This window comes from Micropterus salmoides, unplaced genomic scaffold, assembly GCF_014851395.1.
Source record: "Micropterus salmoides isolate LMB-PRFRI ecotype aquatic unplaced genomic scaffold, ASM1485139v1 Ms_hic_scaffold_9, whole genome shotgun sequence".
Taxonomy (NCBI): Eukaryota; Metazoa; Chordata; class Actinopteri; order Centrarchiformes; family Centrarchidae; genus Micropterus; species Micropterus salmoides.
This window is the reverse complement of record NW_024044681.1, coordinates 15,122,903-15,135,017: the sequence shown is the minus strand read 5'-3', so window position 1 is coordinate 15,135,017 and position 12,115 is coordinate 15,122,903. Positions and strand designations below refer to the sequence as shown.

The 12,115-nt window shown below is 39.7% G+C and overlaps 2 protein-coding genes across 2 annotated transcripts; one reads left to right on the top strand and one right to left on the bottom strand.

The window, feature by feature from the left end:
* The first annotated feature begins 469 nt into the window (after window positions 1-469).
* Window positions 470-9,042, top strand: ube2b (ubiquitin-conjugating enzyme E2B (RAD6 homolog)). Its single transcript, XM_038708263.1, has 6 exons — window positions 470-642; window positions 4,004-4,084; window positions 4,861-4,886; window positions 6,055-6,144; window positions 6,786-6,874; window positions 7,212-9,042. The coding sequence occupies exons 1-6, from the start codon at window positions 599-601 to the stop codon at window positions 7,338-7,340; spliced, it is 459 nt and encodes a 152-aa protein (XP_038564191.1). The 5' UTR covers window positions 470-598; the 3' UTR covers window positions 7,341-9,042.
* A 389-nt stretch (window positions 9,043-9,431) lies between these two features.
* Window positions 9,432-11,267, bottom strand: cdkn2aipnl (CDKN2A interacting protein N-terminal like). The gene is made up of 3 exons (XM_038708264.1): window positions 11,012-11,267; window positions 9,873-9,978; window positions 9,432-9,788 (listed from the first exon to the last, which is right to left on the bottom strand). Exons 1-3 carry the CDS (start codon window positions 11,221-11,223, stop codon window positions 9,780-9,782), a joined length of 327 nt encoding a protein of 108 aa, XP_038564192.1. The 5' UTR covers window positions 11,224-11,267; the 3' UTR covers window positions 9,432-9,779.
* Between the last annotated feature and the right edge of the window lie 848 nt (window positions 11,268-12,115).

The window sequence follows — 12,115 nt, the reverse complement described above, 5'->3', positions numbered from 1 at the left end:
ACACTCATACCACTGCAGGGACTTTCATTGCAGAGGGATATTACAGTAATACTATCTGCATGAGATTAAGAAGAAAAAGGCTCACAGAAATACATTAGACTCCTATATGAATATTGGAACACTATAGTGTTTTTATGTTAGGATGTTATACAATGGGTGTTACATATTTTCAGACATTATAATAACAACATGTCACACAAGTTCAAAGCTTGACATTAAATGCCTCTCTGGGATGATGACAGACTGCTAGTGAGCTTGACTTGCAGCATATCAATAGCCTGTAGTGTTTTTTTTTTCCAAATGATGTCTGGGATGAATACAAAGATGTATCTTATACCACATACCAATAGAAAAATTGTTGGATTTCATCCGAGAAGCGTTTAAATGAACATTTTTTACATCGACATAAAAGGGGCTGTACCTCCTCGGGCGGCCAGCACTGTGACTGTAAGCAACCGACGTCACCACAAATAGCAAGCTAGCCAGTTTTGGGAGAAGAAGAAAAAGGCTACAAGCGGAAGAAATACCGGATTTGGTTTCGGCTAGTATTCGGTTTATGGTCCTGGTTTAGTTTTTTTTTTTTAAATCCATTTTGAATATGTCGACCCCGGCAAGGAGACGGCTTATGCGAGATTTTAAAAGGTAACGTTACCGCAACGTTTTGGCAGTCATCTCTTGTGTTTGTGTCGTTAGCAGCAGCGTTAACCGATGTCGGTAGCTAACGTTAGCTTTGCTTAGCGTTAGCTACTGGTGCAGATAATACTGTATATCAAGCTTGACTGGAGATATTGTGATGTACACGTTAATTTTATGGTTTGTCTCTGCACATGAAACCTGTGGGATTGAAAAATAAACGATTGGATATTTTCAATTCCATTTGACGATATCCAAAGACAGCACTTTGCTTGCATGCAGTGTTTTCTACCCAGGGAATAACGTTAGTCTTTCAGTTTGTCCTGGTTAGTGAGTTTGTTGAAGTAACGTTAGGTGTAGCTGAGGTTACCTGAGGTGGGCTGGACAAAATACTTGTGTGCGATTCAACAAGCCCTTTGTCTTGCCTGAAATGGCCATTTTTGAAGCTAAGTGACAGGATTTATCCTGTTTACTCCGCGCATATTCAAGCTGTGGGCTTAAATTGCTGCTAAAAAGCAAATTTTAACGAGCCAGCCAACATTACAATTTCACTGTTTCAATCCTCCCCCTGGCAGCAGCGAGGCTCACTGGTGTTGCTCCATCTCAATATATAGGACGGCCTGATCCTGCCATGCACATCTGCTTGATGCTTAAAAAATCAGTATTAGTGGATTTAAACAATCCTAAAACCCGTCATGTCTTAATGATTATATTATCAAACTTGTTGCTGTGAAGACGAACATGTTTGTGCGTCCTGGGAGAATCACACCTGGCAAGGGGCAGCTTGTAATACCTGCAATCCTCAGTCTGTTGCCTTGCTCCATATGGCATTCTACATTGTGTTTGTGTGTCATTCACACACACACATGCCTGTCAGTGGAAAAATAAGATCGTAAGCTATTCTTCTAAGAAAAGCCGATGAAGCAGGGCAGATAAGGTGTCACTGTAACTCTACTCTGCTGTGCCAGTCCCCAGGTGGTAAACTGTAACAGACCGAGGCAAGGAAAGCACAATGGCACATTCCTGGATCAGCCTGTGTGTCCGTGGCTGGCTGATTGAACTCAGCTATTGTGATATTGCCTAACCTCCCCTTGTTTGATCTGTAAATCAAAAATAATTTGCACAGTATGGGTCCTGTTGTTGAGATATGTGTTTGGTAAGCAACACTTCGGTGTGATTGGCTCAGTACCTTGGATATGAAATGTGCTGCTTAAATAAGCAATTTGGCTTTTTTTTTTTTTTTTTTTTAATGAACGTTCAGAAACCACCTGAATTTCTTCAGATTATATTCAGTAAAGTTTCACTTTCGTTTCTTCTCCAAATGTATTTTTAGAAGCAGTTGACATTGTGAAGCCAACAACAACATCATTGTACACTTTTTGTTTCTTTTAGATTTTTTTCAGCGCTATTGCTCCTCTGCAAAATTTAGGAGGATTCATCTTTTTAATAGCTTACAGCAGTTTGTAAAATAATCTGGTTTGGGTTGATAATGAGAAACTGGAGAAACCTTTGATAAAAGATAGTAAATGCTTAAAGCTATTTGAGCACTGTTACTTGGTGGCAGTTTCCAAGTAAAATAAAGCAACTATCAGTCCTAGTAGGGAAGTTGAGTGGAGCAGATTACAGTAAATGAGGTTAATTGCAGTGGGTCCGTCTGCAGCTAGGGACTTGGACATGCATCTACACTCACAGACACACAAATGTAAGTGTAAGCTCTTATTAAACCAGCTTTTGCATGAGGCAAGTAGTCTGTGATGATTCTGGACTTGGCCTACATGCATTGGTGATCTGAAGCAAGACATTTAATGTGACACAGTACTGTACCTTGAGTTTCAGGGCAATTGCATCCCTTGTAAGTAAAGCCCAAACTCCCAGAAACCTGTTTTATAGCCCGCACTGAAACCAGAGGCTGTTGTCAGAAACTTAATTTGAAATGTTGACCTGCGACATCTGCATGTTTTGATTTGTTGACATCTTTGTTGTTATGAAGTTGTTGATGTGGGTTTTTTGTATTGCACTTCACAGAGGGATCACTTGTCATTCAAACAGCTCTGGGGAATTTTGTATGTGGAGCTGGAGCTAATGGTTATTTTCATGAATGATTAATAGATCTGTGATTTTAGTTTGGGCTTGTAAAATGTCAAAGTCACGTAAATTCTCCGTCTTTTTTGAAAATAGAAAACCAAAGGTAAACTTTTTATAATCATTTGAAACTGTAGTGAATATTTAACTTTTAACTTTAAAAATCTTTTGATCAACAATACTGTTTTTATCATGGAAAAAGGCCAAACATTTGCAGGGCTTTGGACTGTTGGTCATGCTAAACAAGTAATTTGAAGACTTTCTGACTGACACTTTTTCTTAAATGTAATTGACTACATGATTAACTGATTAAATTGGGGGGAAAAGTGTAGATTAATCAATCATGAAAGAAATTATCGTAAGTTGCAGCCCTGCTTTTAAGCATGAAATTGTAACATTAGTGAAACCAACAACAGGTTAGCATTTTTTCCCTGCTAAGTGACGTAAACAATCAATTAACACAATTGACTGTCCTTTACTGCTCCTGCTAACCACCCCGTTCTGCAATGTACTTTCTCTGCACCAGTTTTTCCTGGAAAAAGAACCGTGTCTGTGTGTGAGTGACCAGAGCTTTCATGAAATGGGTTTCAGCACGGTCTTCAGTGGTTCATATAGATCAGCGATGGAGGGCAACAAAACAGTCGTGTATTGATAGAAAAACATCCGGGTGCCTCCCTTTCTTTCAGTATTTGTCTGTAGTTTATCCAGATAGCTTGAACAACATTATTCAGAAGTTATTTCAGGTGAAGATCGACTGATGCTGTTACAGCCATGGTGCAGTAGTGCTTCACATGAGTGTTAATGGTATAGCTTATGTTAACTGACATGTGACAGCAGGATGGGCAGTATGCGCAGTTGATCCTGCAAGCCTGGCTGTCTGCTGAAGTCATGTTGATACACCAGTTCGTGTTTTGACTGATAATTATCCTGCAGGCAAGGTGTTAATTAAAATCCTCACGCTCTCTGCCATCTTTCTTTCTCTCCCTCCCAATTCTTTATCATGTGTATTTTTAATTCTTTTTCCATCCCCATTTAACCCCATCTTTCATCTTTTAATGTCCCTTTATCTCTTTGCTTTTTTTTTTGCCTCCCCCTTCTCTTTTGTTTCAATCTCATTTTTCCTTGTCTCCCTTTTTTCTTTTGTCTCTTTCTTCCTGCTTCCTTTTTCTTGTCTTTCCATCCATGTCTCCTCCTGTCTTTCTCTTACCCCGTCTCCTTCTCTCTGTCCGTCTCCCTGCCTGTCTCTCTGTCTGTTTTTCCTCGTGTCTCTTTCTCTCTGCCTAACTAGACTTCAAGAAGATCCTCCCACTGGTGTGAGTGGTGCACCGTCAGAGAACAACATCATGCTTTGGAACGCTGTTATTTTTGGGTGAGTCATGTTCTAAATCCAACTCCGCCCTGCTGTCTTAACTGTGCTACTGAGATTGTGATGCACAGATTTCCCCCAACCCACCCACCGCTTTGCATTCTCGTTCTCCTGCTTTTTCAATAAAATATTTGTGATTACAGCCCTGATTGTGGCACACAACAGTCTGGAAAATGTGCATGTAGAGGCTCAGCAGGTGTTTGCTGTTAAAATAGGTTGGGAGACATTGTTGGTGCTGGAGTTGATGGGTCAAGGAAGAAAGGAAAGAATTTTTATAAAGACCAAATCACAGTGACTTTTTTCATATGTCTGTTGGTATACAATTTGAAGTGCAGTTGAAAGGAGAACTACAGAAGAACATGCTTTTTATTAAAACTCTTTTCAGTTAAAAAAAAAAAAAGAGAGATGAGCATAGCATACTAGTAGTATGGAAGTCAAAGCGCAAAATATTAAAACATCAAATAACAAATAATCCTAGAAAGGAGCAACAAAGAAACCCAGAGTGACACACTTGGGTTTAAAATAGAAATATCTAACAGTTCCTCACCTAATTCAAAGTCAAAGGAGAAGCTGCCAGAAATGTAAAACACGTAGGCAGTAATTTGCCCCCCGTACAGAGACACTGTGGATATGAAGAGCTGAGTAAATAAAGAGTCTTGCGTCTGTGTAGAGCAAGTCCTTGAAGGATAGATGGTAATAGTTATGCCATATTTGTAACACAGGGGATGTTTGGAATTTGGAAATAATTGCATTGCTGTGTCTCTCTCTGCCTTCTGCAGGCCTGTGGGAACACCGTTTGAAGATGGTAAGTTCTCCATTTTGATTGTCCATAAAGCCCCCCCAATAGAGAGAAAATGATTACGGAATGTCTGAAAAAGGTTTTAAAGACCTAGAAGTTTTGTCCCCTTTGTAATAACAAGGTGACTTGTGCGTAATTACCTTACAGAAGATCGTTGCCTTGTATGTACATAGCCCCCAAATTGTTTTAACAGTGCAGTGGGTCAGTGATACAGTAAAATAATCTTCCAGGAGTGTGGGCCGACATGTATGTGATTGGCTATCATAGCGCCTTGCTGGATGACGTCGCGTTGCGGCAAAAGTTGAGCCTGGTTCAACTTTGCTGCCCCTGCGTTGGCACCCCTGCTGCATCAACAGACTGGCTCCATTCAAATGAAGAGGGCTGCATTTATTTTACACAGGGCTACTGTCATTGTGAACACGCCAGTACACCAAACTCTTTGTACTCTTAGTATGGTTTTTAATTACAATATGCTCAGATTTAACTTGAACAACAGGAATGTATATCACAATAACATGATTACATCATCACAAAGTTGATCAGTTATACATGTACAATTTTCACCTAATCTCAAATTTAAAATGCAAGTCTGATCACTGATTTGTGTCATTGACAATTGAATGAGCTACTACAAAAGGTTTTCACTCTTCAAAAACATAACACTAGTAAACAGATTTAGATTCGGTGGTATTTAGCTGAACTATGTATGGGGGAAAGGCAAATGGACAGTGCCAGCTGTTGTAATATTTCATTTTTAAATATATTTACATTTATTAGATGTGTTCAGTTGCTAGCAAACTTTCAGTTCTGCTGTATGTAATACATATTGTGCAAGAGACACACACTTATGCACACATACACACTTTTTTTGTTCTCATACACTTTCTATGCTTGTAATTATGAGGTCAGGCAGGAGAAGTGCTGAGTCAGGGCATATTGTTTTTTCCTGTTAGTTATCTCCCTCCTTCATTCTCCTTTTAGCCTGCAGAGTCGACATCTCTGCCTCAGTGAAGGATTAGCTTCTCTTTCTAGTCGTACCGGCTATATATTTTTAGTAACGTAATTGTTTCTCTCGCTTTCTCTGACCCCCCCCCCCTTGCCCTTCACATATGTATTCTCCTCACAAAATGACTTGTGTGCGCCCCCACCCCACTCTTCCTCCGTCTCTCTGCAGGAACATTTAAGCTGCTGATAGAGTTTTCAGAGGAGTACCCAAACAAGCCTCCCACAGTTCGGTTTGTCTCCAGAATGTTTCACCCAAATGGTAAGCAGTACAGCTGCCCTCAGACACTCAACCATATTCATTGATTCAGACCGTGTTTTGAAAATAGAAATGCATGTCTGCTCTCTCTTTATTCATAACCATAGTTTAGTTTTACTTTTATTTGGGTATCAAGTACAAAATGTTTGGATTTTAGATGAAGCCCATTTTGCACAGTTTGTGCCTCCATTATCCCAGCAAGTTCTCCTTTCCTCCTCATTCAGGCAGCTTCCTTCCTTTCATCTCCTTTCCGAGTCCATAAGTCAAATTACTGTAGTAGGTTAAATCAGTGAGGCTGGCGATAACTATAAGAAGTAGAGTACAAGTTCTTTGGGCTGCATGTTTTATTGTTTCATTTTGTGTGTTGTATTTGCTGATTCCACCAGATCATAAGCTCCTGGGGACTTGCAGTGTTTTTTCCCACAGTGCTGTAGTCAACTGCAATGTGAGAACACGGCATATTCGTGTATCATTTGGAGTATACTGCTAGCTTAACTGTCTCCTAAAAAGCATTTGTTGTACATTCAGTCTTTACTAAATGTAGAGAAATGTATGTTGGTGATACTGCCACTGAGACGTACGTGTTGTTGTGATGTTGCCCTTCGTGCTCTGAAGCTTGAATGTGTTCTCTCTCTGTTTAACAGTTTACGCAGACGGCAGTATATGTTTAGACATCCTTCAGAACCGCTGGAGCCCCACATACGATGTGTCGTCCATACTCACCTCCATCCAGGTTGGTTGCTTTGACTGCCTTTACACTAAGAACACTGAGTCCATCACAGTCTTTATTTATTTTTTGTTTAATTTTGTAACGTTTTACTTGCACTTGCTTCAGTTCATGTCATCATTGACCTGATCGAAATATTTTGGATATATTTTCTCTTATTTGAAAGTTTTCTGTTCCCAAGGGAGGGAAAAACATGAAATAATATTCCTCAATAGCATATGCATAAATCCATGTGACCTACATTTTACTGTATATACATTGTATTGTATAGAGCAGTGGTTCTTAACCTTGGGGTCACGATCCCATCTGGATATTTTCATCACTTTTCTCCCATTTTCTGCAGTCGTTGCTGGATGAGCCAAATCCCAACAGCCCGGCTAACAGTCAGGCTGCACAGCTCTATCAGGAAAACAAGAGGGAGTACGAGAAGAGGGTGACGGCCATTGTGGAGCAGAGCTGGGTGGATGTCTGAGCTTGCCTAGCTCTTCATCCCTTCCTTTCCATCACTCTCTCTTCATCATCCCAGTACTCCAGTCTTTCATTTTTACCTCATCAAGAAAAGAAAAAAACAGCAACTATATATCAGAAGAACTCAAGTGCCACCCTGAAAAAAAAAGAAGAATAAAAAAGGATCCTGAGAACAACCAAACCAGAATGGACATTAACTTGCTTGCCAATACATTGGAGGAAAACGAGGGAGGGGAAATCAATCTTATTTGTGTTTCTTGTCCTTAATTTTACTTTTTTCATTGCATGATGTGAAATAAGTTATTGCTAACAGAATTTGTAATATATCTTTGTTGTTTGGTTGGATTGATGCTGTTAGTGTTTGAGTTTTACAGATTTGTTTTCCTTCTTTTTGAATTTTTCCTTTTTCTTTTCTTTTTTTGTAATGTCTTCTGGCGTGCACACAACTTGGCTGTTTGGAAAGTGCAGGTTCATGACCGTAACCGTCATTGTTTTAAAAGTTGAGTCGGTATTGTCATTATTCTTCACAAGTCAGCCACAGATGCAGCTGAGACAGAATAATCCCTGATCTGTGCCAGCGTTTCTCTTATTTTAAGAGACACTGTAGGTTTGGGCTCACAGACGTCACAGGCTGCAACAGCGCCAAGTCTCCCTTACACTGATGAATCAGGGCTCCCTGGCTAGGCAGCTCTGAGCTTTTTTATTTTAATCTTTTCTGCTCCAAGGTAGAGGATGATATTGGAGCGAGGGTGATATGAGAAAGTAAATATTAACACCAGGAATGAGACAGGATAAACTTGGACTGTGGGTCTCAAAGTAGAGTACAGGGTAAGTTGAAAAGGATGTGAGAATCCCAGCTGAAGCAAGGAAATGAATTCATTTCAATCAGCATTAATTGTCCTTAAGTGAGTCAGTCTTCTCACTTATCCTTTGTCCCAGTGTCCTTCTTTAAGTGTTGTCACAATGTATGTAGAGCATAGGAATTCAACAGTGCTTGTACTAACACATTTTCTTGAATGGTGGTGCTATATCATTTTCATTAATGGCTAACAGGAATTGAGCGGTAGCAAGTGAAAGTAGTAGATAAATGCAGAGCTGTGTTTTAAAAGTTGAACTGTTCTCCGCTCCCCCTCCTGACAGCTCATCTTGGGCTCGCGCCCATGTTTTTTTTTTCTCCCCTCCTAATTTCTCCCGCCACAGAACGTAAATCACTTTCAAATGCTTTGTTGCCTGTGACGCGTGTCAGCATGAATTGTCAGCGCTTTTGATCCTTCTCTTAAAATGAAACCACGACACACAAATTAACAAATAAACAGAGGATAAAAGAAGCGCTGTCCAGTGTTTAGCTCTAAATGAGAGCGGTTAAGAGGATTGACGGAGCAAACTGCTGTTTCAACAGTGTGACACCAACTGTTTTTCCAAAGGCTTAAGTTGTATATATGCCTGTTTTTGTGATACCCAATTAAAAGACCACTTGAGTATAAATTTATCACTTAACTCTGCATAACTCCAGCTAAATAATCCATGGAAAATGATCATAAAACAGAGCTCCTCTTTTCCGAGACATTAAAAGTCATATCGTGGCTAGTGACTTGTCACCTAAAAAGCAGAAGGGATATCTTAACATTTTGTGAATTAAACAAAACAATGTATACTTATAACAATATGCTGTATAAACATAATAAAACACATTTTTCAGACTTTGACAAAGTTTTTTGCTTTTGGTTTGTTCTTGCTGTGTTTAGAAGTGATGTTGTAACAATGGTGAGACTAAGAAAATGAGTAATTAAGAAGCAAGACTTCAGCTTGTCAAGAGTTGGTCAGACCTACATGTGACTTATTGTTAAAACCCTTAATCTCTTTATTATGTACCTCTTTTGAAGCCAATATCCTAGCCCCATCCACACAGTATTTTTATTACAGCTCCTTTAAATTTGTATGGCAGAAATGTTATGCCCTAAATTGTTTACTTACAACCCCCCCAACAGTACAGAATTACTATGATCTGTCTTTGCCTTCAACCTTAAGACTGATGTAAACAAAGAATAGAAAATACAAGTCCTTTATTAGGCAGAGACATATGGACAAGATCCAGTGTCATCTTTCATCTGTATTTATTAAAAAAACCTACTAAAAACATAGTACACTCGTAAAAAACTAAAACAGTGGTGTTAAAATAGATGAGCGGTTAAGCTTCCACACAGACAAAAGCATCTTCGCTGTTGCCATACAATAAAATGCGAGTTGACACAGTATTTCTGTTTTTGATTTAAAATAAAGATTTGATGTTTACACTTTCATCACATCCATAATAAACAGTGTAGGATTGTAAAACCATGTGAAATGTGGTCTGACTCTTTACAAGCACAGCCTGTATGTACACAACAGCCGAGTCCCATCAGTCTTGATCCGACAACCAGAAGGGATGAAACAACTGAGCCGGTCATCGACCCTGTGATGGAAAATAAAGGAAATACATGAAGAAATCTTCTCTGTCAACAGATCTGTGTGTGTGTGTTTGTGTCCACAGATGTACCTGTTGCTTCTTAATAATCTCATCTCTTGTCTTGAAAACTGGTGCATCCTCCACCACGATGCCTTCGGCCATTTCCTTCACTTTCTCCAGGAGCTCTGTGCCATACCTGCCATTAGTGAAAAAGACATGTTCTATCAATATATTGAGCTGCAATTATTCAGTATCTATAATTAATCTGTGGTTCATCATGTACTGAAAAAACACAACAGAATACAAATATTGCTTTAAATGCTTAAAGATTAATGAATAGATTAGAATTTTGATAATAAAACATTTTAGAGCTGAAACGATTAACTGATTCATTGACAGGAAATTAATCTGAGACTATTGTGATGACTGACTGTCATATCTCAAGCACACATTCCAAACATTTCCAACATCCAGTTTCTCAATTGAGAGGATGGGCTGATTTCCTTTGTCTTAAGTAATAGTAAATAAAAAAAAAGATTTTGGACTGCTGGTCAGATGAAGCAAGCAACCTGAAGACAACACCTTGCACTTAAGGAATTTTGATGGACAATGCTTACTCCCCTTTCTGACATTTAATTGGCCAAACTATTCCAAACTATTATTTCTAAAAACATTTGTACTTTGGTGTTTTTAGAGTACTGATAAAGCTACGTACAAAACTTTAAATCTAGATTTAGGACTGGCCAAAGGCAATTGGCCACATATCATATAAGGATGCTAAAAGGGGCTGTTATTAGCTCATCATCAGCTGTTTGATTTGAGGGAAAACAAGTACAGTCAATTTGTTTACCATTTTACGAACAGGGGGGGCAGCACTGAGCCCATTCTGAGTTTACAATGAGACGAAGAAGATTCTGCAGCTGAAAACATTCATGGACAAACCACACAAAGGCGAGTATTGTGACTTATCAGAAGTAATGTCAAACACTACGCCAAACTGTTGCATGACGTATGAGGAGTAATTGATGCGTTTGGCAAATATGTAACGTTAAGATTTACCGTTTGAAGTCGAGCCTAATCTCTGCAACAGTATTGGTAAATAAACATCCTGGACTGAGGGAGTTTTACCGGCTGTGGAGCGGTTTGTATCTCACAAAGACCTGTTCGTCCGATAAGGGAGCATTTATACCAACCTGCGACGGTCATGAAGACACGTTGTGTTTACGTACCGACAGCCGAGGAAGACGTTGTTGGCCCAGACCATGGAGAGGGAGAGCAGGTGGTCCAGCTGCTCGAGTTGGAAGTCGTTTATGTTCCGCAGGATGAACTCCCTCCTGCCCTGCCAGTGTTTCTCACTCTCCCAATAACCTCGATACGTTTCTACCTGGTCGGCCAGAGCTCTGTTTTGTTGAATAAAATCATCCACGTCCATAGTAGACATCTTGCTTTTCTCCGGCCGAGTCAAGGAAGTCAACTTCGTGTCTGCGAAGCAGGTCTCGGAAGTTGGTTTTCAGATTAGCGTGCTCCAAACAGCGCCACGCAGCGGTGGAACCGAGAGCTACTGACCTGAAATACCGTCTGCAGAGGGTCTTACCGGTTATTGGGTTTACTCAGTTGGATTAAAATAGTTAAAGGTGCAACATGTTATTTAATCATATTGATACAGTAATATAAAAATATATATAAAACATAACAGACCATTGGAATTAATTACAAAGTGGTGCTGAAGAGGCAAAAACTTCTTCCATCTATCCATCCATTGTCAACCGTGTATCCTGCGTACAGGGTTGCGGGGGGCTGGAGCCAATCCCAGCTTACATTGGGCGAAAGGCGGGGTACACCCTGGACAGGTCCCCAGTCCATCGCAGGGCAAAATATAATTATATTTTTGTATAATGTCAAAATGAACAAAAGAATGAAAACTTGAATGACAAAAAAGTAAAGGTAATGTTGACATGGTAGTGTCATGGCTGAATAGTAGACATTTTTCACAGCAGACATTTTGACTTGTCATAGCAGGAAAAACACGGGTGGAATTAATACTTTTATCGAAGCCTCAGTTCGTGTCCCAGTAAGACAGATAGTGAGCGAGCGTGCACAATTGCTGGACCCAAGAACTGGCTCACAGAAATGAAATACAGCCATCATTAATGTTATTAAAAACACCCGTGCTTTCCTTACTGTGTCTATCACCTACCTAAAAAGGCCTATTTCAATGTTGTAGTCTGTTGAAAATAAAGTAGTAGCCCTTCACTGCCTTTAATGCTGCCACTGAGCAACACAGGCTAACTGGAAACTGCAGGGGACTCCTGTTTCCCCCTCCAGCTTGATCT

Coding starts and splice junctions, on each gene's coding strand:
- ube2b (XM_038708263.1), top strand. CDS start 599: ATGTCGACCCCGGCAAGGAGACGGCTTATGCGAGATTTTAAAAG. Junction 4,887..6,054: donor GGGAACACCGTTTGAAGATG/GTAAGTTCTCCA, acceptor GTCTCTCTGCAG/GAACATTTAAGCTGCTGATA. Junction 6,145..6,785: donor CAGAATGTTTCACCCAAATG/GTAAGCAGTACA, acceptor TCTGTTTAACAG/TTTACGCAGACGGCAGTATA.
- cdkn2aipnl (XM_038708264.1), bottom strand. CDS start 11,223: ATGTCTACTATGGACGTGGATGATTTTATTCAACAAAACAGAGCTCTG. Junction 9,979..11,011: donor AACGTCTTCCTCGGCTGTCG/GTACGTAAACAC, acceptor CACTAATGGCAG/GTATGGCACAGAGCTCCTGG.